The 7,384-nt window shown below is 34.8% G+C and overlaps 2 protein-coding genes across 4 annotated transcripts in view; one reads left to right on the forward strand and one right to left on the reverse strand.

Annotated features, from left to right (window-relative positions):
* Positions 1–7,384, forward strand: part of LOC112494252 — a 31,961-nt gene that overhangs the window by 9,228 nt on the left and 15,349 nt on the right. The window lies entirely within an intron of this gene.
* Positions 2,395–7,384, reverse strand: part of LOC107267128 (drebrin-like protein) — a 24,017-nt gene continuing 19,027 nt past the window's right edge. For both annotated transcript variants that reach the window (XM_015738417.2, XM_015738418.2), the window contains one exon: positions 2,395–5,375. In XM_015738417.2, coding sequence (XP_015593903.1) covers positions 4,572–5,375 — 804 coding nt within the window. In that variant the 3' untranslated portion in view covers positions 2,395–4,571. The remainder of the gene's footprint in view (positions 5,376–7,384) is intronic.

Genomic DNA, 7,384 nt, shown 5'->3' on the forward strand with positions numbered 1-7,384 from the left:
ACCTAGATACAAGAAACTACGGAGCGGAACACCTGGACGCCCTGGACTTCCACGCCCGACACCTAGATACAAGAAACTACGGAGCGGAACACCTGGACACCCTGGACTTCCACATCCAACACTTGGACACAGAAAACTACGGAAAGGAATACCTGAACACCCTGAACTTTTACATGCGACATCTAGACACAGGAAACTACGGAGCGGAACACCTGGACACCCTGAACTTTCATATCCAGTACCTAGATACAAGAAACTACGGAGCGGAACACCTGGACACCCTGGACTTCCACATCCAACACTTGGACACAGAAAACTACGGAAAGGAATACCTGAACACCCTGAACTTTTACATGCGACATCTAGACACAGGAAACTACGGAGCGGAACACCTGGACACCCTGAACTTTCATATCCAGTACCTAGATACAAGAAACTACGGAGCGGAACACCTGGACACCCTGGACTTCCACATCCAGTACCTGGATACAAGAAACTACGGAGTGGAACACCTGGACATCCTGTATCACACATGAATGCTATTAAAAACTTAATAATTCTATACTGTTGTGAAAGCACCCTTATACTAACTGGAAATTCGGTATGAACGGTAGCTTCACATATAAAGTGTATTTGATTGTGTCGTGTATTCGTAAATTACTAACACCATACAGAGTACAAATAGGTAAAGAAGGTAAAGCAGTCAGCGCCATCTGTCGTGTAAAAAATGCGATGGACGTGCGAAGACGACGACGACGACGGAACTGAAATAAAATCATCTCGCTCGCCATCTCAATACGCCCTGATCTCGTACACAAATCTTATTGAACGTGGTGGCAATCAATTCAGAACCCTTAATTTCTATAGTGAATGAATCAATAACTTTTTCTCATGTATAGTGGTTATTAAGATATTTCGTTCCAAACACAGGTATAAGAGCTGACTCAAGTAAAGAGTCTCTGCGAGGTGTGCCCTGTACAGCCGGTTGCCTGTATTTAGCGCGAGACTCGCCCGAGTCTCTTGATTCGAATAAATAATTCTGGAAAAGTATCTTTGAATACTTCTAGTAGAAGGTTTGAACGTATCTTACGAATTTTTACCAAATTTGTATCATTTTTCAATATCTGAAAATTGTGATGAACGTGAAAGACCCAAGTTTACGCTTCAAAGGTGTCGAAAAAATATTATACAAAATAATGAAATATAAAAAACCCTAATCCCGATTGGGGTTGAAAAGTTTTTATTTATTTTGAAACAAACTATTCAGACGGCTTTAACTAAATGAATGTTATTTAATTTTTTAACAATCTTATTAAAACCTGTGTGGATATCACAATTTTCATTATTTTAACGCTTTTCTTGATTAGTGCGATAGTGGTTCGTATGGTTCGAAATAAAAGTTTAGTCTTTTGCATCAGTTGTGTAGAATACAAATTATTGCACCCACAAACTTGCCCTATCAATTTTGAATCGTCGATTTTAAAACTATCTTCTAATTGCAACGGGACGTGACGATAAAAAGAAATAATATTTTTGTGGACTTTAATAGTGTTTAAACAAGTTTTAAAAAGTTTCACAACTTACAGTTTTCGTTAAAACAATCACAAAAATCATTTATTTCTTCGCCATTTTGACCGGAAGGTCCCTTTAAAGGCCATTCTACAATGCAATATAATAACACGTAACACGTAAGAAATAAGCAATAAGATCTTCAATTGATATTTACCTAATTCCATTGGATCCTCCAATCAAGAAGAAGAAAATTGTTTTTAAAACCGAGCGTTTACTAAGTCTCTACGATTTTGGTGACGTCTTGGACATAGCAACAATACGGAAGCGGTTGCTAGGGTCGTTAAGGATTTCACGGAGCACGGAACGTGATGAGTAGCATCAAGCATGCCCCGTCATCACCTGTCATTATGGCGAACATAGACGAGATCATTATCAATATCGTTAGAGAAATGAAATTTCTCTACGATAAAAGTCATCGTGACTTTAAAAATGAAGTAATTATTTACTTATCTATATGAATAAATGCATACACATTTTTTTTTAAATTTATGTATTGACAGATAATGACAGGTGACAGGTAATGACATTTGACAATGACGTTTCGTGCTCCGTTAAATCGTTAACGACCCCAGCAACCGCTTCCGTATCGTTGTTATGTCCAAGACGTCACCAAAATCGTAGAGACTTAGTAAACGCTCGGTTTTAAAAACAATTTTCTTCTTCTTGATTGGAGGATCCAATGGAATTAGGTAAATATCAATTGAAGATCTTATTGCTTATTTCTTACGTGTTACGTGTTATTATATTGCATTGTAGAATGGCCTTAAGTAAGTTTTAAAGGATTAAAGATCTGGAGTGCAGCATATTAACTAATTTTCAATATTAAATTTTATTGAGTTCTATAATATTTATTCAGACAAAATCATATAACACGAACTACTGACTTTGAATAAAAATCTTTCATGGTGTATATTTAGTTAAATATTACAATATAATTCAAAAAAATAAAATATTTAATTAAAATCTTAAATTAAAATGTTTTTAACAAATTTGTACGCTAGAAATTATAAAAGCTAAAACTAATTATAATTTTGAATACTGAAAGTTTGATGACATAATTAAACATAAACAGACTCGAAAAATATTCTAAAAAGCCAAATACGATATAAGTATCAAGGGATTTGTTTTGTAGAGAATAACACATAAAAACCGGCTATGAAATAAGGAAATATTTTCAGATGATTCTGAAAACCGTAATAATCAGAGAGACGATAAACATTACCAGATATATGATGACACTGACCAGTATACGTTAAACATGATTGTTCTGTTTCTGTATCTGATATCTATCCAGTATTACTCACTTCCTACAACATCCCGCATCATAGTGGACTGTTCCGAAATTCACGATACTACTGCGAGTGACGTCGTATTCTTATTTATCTGTATACATCTGGGAGAAACAAAAGTAATCTCGTAGTACTGAGAACCGATTTCCAAATGTACATGGTGACAAATGGGAAAGTGTGAAAACTGACTACTTTTTTTTAACAAGTACAGGAATCAAAAAAACGAAATGATGGTTAAATAGTAGAAACTTTGAAGTTTTATTAAGGAACATAATTGCATAATTTTAAAAGTGGTATACATTTTAGAAACGAACATCTTAAAAATACCGAAAATTCAAAAACCTAGAGCAACTCAAAGCGGCTATTCAGTTTTAGTGTTTTAAAAAAGGCTCGATTGCTGTGCCAATTCAGATGGTGCACATTTCGAAAACTTATACTATTAAGTGTTTTGCTCATTACGAATTTTCGGTATTTTAAAAATATTAGTTTCTAAAATATATAAAGCTTTTAAAATCATGCAATTGTGTTCCTTAAAAAACCTCAAAGTTTCTACTATTTAACCATTATTTCGTTTTTTCATTCCTATACCCGTTCAAAAATGGTAATCAATTAGTTGTGACACCTTCCCATTTGTCACCCTGTATTTATAATAATTTTAATTATAAACATGAGAGTCTAAGAGTAAACCGTGATATTCGCCGAACTCCAACTAAACGGTAAACCGTGGAAAGAAACATGACGTAGTTAAGGGTATTGATGCAAGCTATGATAAACATTTTGCACTAATAACATATGTGACATTGTATCTCAATGGTGCTCAATGGGCGTAAGAAAAAATTCTTTCGCAATTATCGTTACAGAACTTAGAATCTGAGCCCTAAGTGCTGAACATACGATATTACGGAAAAATAATCTGTAATGAGGTAGAAGTGTGACCTGTTCCCCTTTAACCACTTTACTGTTTTGTGATAAAAATGCTTTTAAAACCAAAAATGCTCTCAATGTACAAGTTATCAAAACTATAGAAAGACTAGATTCTGGGGTTTTTTGAATCGCTAAATCCGAATCTGGGGCCAAAAAGAAAAGATTGTAAATAGCGGATAAAATCCGAAAAGTAATTCTAACGCGTAAAAATTTGTATTTAGAAGTTTTCGAAGCCACTGATTTTGACTTCATAATTGAAATTTTCGAATTTAAGATAACCGATCCAGTATGGTGGACTCAATTTCCGAAAAATCGTTTGATATGAATATTTTCGTCATGAGCATTCTTGGCCACTTGTTTTGGCGGATTTGTCCATCATAAACAGTCAGGGAGTTAATAACATAATGCACATAAATCGGATGAACATTCTTCTCGTGTTTCATTCACTCAGAATTCACACTTACAGTCCGGTTATTTTTGTTCCGTTAGAGTTTTATAATGAAAATATTATTTTCATCTTCGTAATGTACGCAACGGAGATGTCGCAATAAGTCAAGTATTATTGAAGTAAACAGATACAATCTTATTTAGTATATAGAGCGCAGTACGTGGTTAGAAATCATAACTCTAATTACAAAAACCTATAAAATTTAATAGACAAAAAACAATTTAACGAATAAATTAACTCACGCTGCCAAATAATACTTATTCTCGTCATTGTTCAATAGCCAGAGAACATTCAAATATTTTCATGATAGTTATGAATATATTATTAAGATCCCTGCATCATGTAGTTTGGTAATTAATAACCTCAACATAATTGGCCGGGAAAAGACCATAAGTTCCATCCGGCGCAAGACCTTGCCACCAACCCTCGTCAATTGCATCAATATGAGTAATTATGTCACCAGGATCGAATGTTATTTCCGTATCATCTGCTGCCTGATAATCGTATAGAGCTCTGGCTCTCATGCCTTCATTATTTGGATCGAAATACAAATATGACGCGCCATCTAATTGACTATACAATTCATTTTCCGTGTTGCTTTCATTAATTAATTGATTTTCCTGAAGGGTTGTTCCCAGTGTCTCAGGCTGATTACTCGCTACTGCTTCAACTTTTGGAGTCGTTAAACAAGCTCCCTCAGATGACTTCACCTGAATATGCGACATTTCATCAAATTTTTCAATATCGGCATTATTAACCTCAGATCTTATTTCAGACTTGTCATCCTTAATAGTTAGTTGATCCATTTGCAGGTTTTGTTCAAACACTTTTTTCGCATTTTCCATAGGACTAGTTTTCAATGTCGTTTTTTGTTGTAAGAAATTTGTTGATCCATGCTTCATTTGTCCTGCTGCTGTATTCTGTTCGAAGATCGCCCGAGCATTTATTGTGCGCTGCGCTATCAATTGCTGCGTTTCTTTACTTCGCTGTTTTCTTAATTCTTCGCTTCGTGACTTGCGCTCCTCGTCAGAGTCACTACTTCCACGGTGGATGAGCAGTTGCTGGTAACGCAAATTCTTAATCTCCTGAGCACGTTGATCAGCTTCTTTCTCCTTTTCCACTATGCTTTCTTTGACTGATACCTGATTAATTAAAAACGTTCAAATTAGACAAATATTTTGAATGCAGTTACAAACAAAAAAAAAATCGAAAAAGAATAAACATTATTATAAGTAAATGAACATATTGTATAATAGTTATTGAAATAGAGGAGCAAAGATTGTAATGTCTTGTGACGAGTAAAATGCAAAAGAAGCAGATGATTGTAACTAGATCGACAAATTTTCCTTTCTCATAGAGGAGGCTATGTGACCGTGGAAAATTGTTTTCCAGATCTTCATGTCACCATGTTCAAAATGTGCCAAAGTTTCGAGAAACGTCGTGTGTGTGTATGTGTGTGTGCGTGCGGGCGTGCGTGTGTGTAATAGCCTCGCAAAATTCAAACGTGTATAACTCAAGAATTGCATGTGCAGCTCTATAATCCCTTCATTGACTATATTTTTCGTCATGATTGAAGCTGCGTCTCGAATTTTATGTCGTTTTCAAATTCCTAAAAAAAGGACGTTATTACTCTAGCGATCGCAAATTTTGCGGTACACATCTAAATAGTTCTTGACTGAGAGATTTGTATCCAAGGTTGATTCATATTACATTTGGGCCGAATCCATCGAGAAGCTTTGATTTTGATATTTTGAATTTTTCGAAAAATCAAGTTTATCAATATAACTCCCGTCAACTATGACCGATTGGTCTCCAACTTTGCAAAAGTATAGAACATCATTCAGCCGTGATATGTATCAAATTTGGCAGAAATCGGCAAAACGGATCTGATTCTACACATATTCAAGTTTTTGAATTTTGAAGTCCTTACATAAGGAAGCCAAGGATTTAAATTCTGCAATTTGCTTCCTCTGAATCGTCGATGATGAAAGCCAAAGATTACAAAAAAATGAAATGTACACTATCTACAATTCGGAGCAAGCAAATTGCAAGTTTCAACTTGCGGCTTTTTTAGTTTACTTTTAATCGCTATAACGGCGGACAGCAAACAAAGGGGGTATATGGTTGTTATCAATCGTAGCAAAGATTCCTGCAATTTTTCATTAATCGTTACTTCGAAGCCCAATAATGGTTCATGTGATACTTTGATTTTAATGGAGCATCACGAAAAGGAAATTAGAAAATATTATCTAAAATTATAATCGATACAAAATATTTCCCACCATGTTTCGTTAATACAAAAAAATAATACATGTGTTGTAATTTGATTGGCTAAGCTATGTTTAATGTTAACCTACTATTCGAGACTTCAAAATAAATTCAAATATATATTTTCCTCGGAAGGAATAAAAACGAAAAATTGCAAAGCCAACCGATGATTTTTTCATATAATTTAGAAGAGCAGCAAGGGTTTAACGTAGTTTGTGTCTCAAACTACGTTGAAGGTTACTGAGTAACTGACCCACACGGCACACTATATTTCGAAAACATTACAACAATATTCGAATATTTCATTGCGACAGCAATGTTGTTGATGTCTTTATGTCAAATATTGCACAATATTTCAGGGCAATATAATAAATAAAACTTACTGATATATTGCTGAAATCTGTGACAAGAGTCCCTAACCAGACTCGGAGTATCCGAGCGAACACTAGTTCGCTGCCGCGCCGCTAGGTGGCCAAGGCAACTCGCATGAAAAAACGTAGGACCGGGTAAATAATTAATCCGTCGATTATTCGGTTTTCGTCTTCCCCGTCGATATATACTTTTGTATTCTGCATGTAAAAATTACATGTGAAATTATTGCATTTGTATAGAGTATTTAAAAATACAACCGAGGTAATATTTAAGGAGGTATAGGCAACCTGCCCAAAGAAACCCACGATACATTGCTGGCATTGGAATTTATTCTCAGTTATATTATTTCTCAGTTATCTATCTGAGTTATATTTTATTAATATTATGCATTGATATTTCCAAAATATTGACCGGCAATATTATAGCAATATTGTGATTGCAACATGCTGAGCGGATATTGCAAGGTTCCTGCAACATTCCAGAAATATTTAAACAATTTTCAATATATTTC

This window comes from Cephus cinctus, unplaced genomic scaffold (assembly GCF_000341935.2).
Source record: "Cephus cinctus unplaced genomic scaffold, Ccin1 Ccin1_scaffold0345, whole genome shotgun sequence".
Taxonomy (NCBI): Eukaryota; Metazoa; Arthropoda; class Insecta; order Hymenoptera; family Cephidae; genus Cephus; species Cephus cinctus.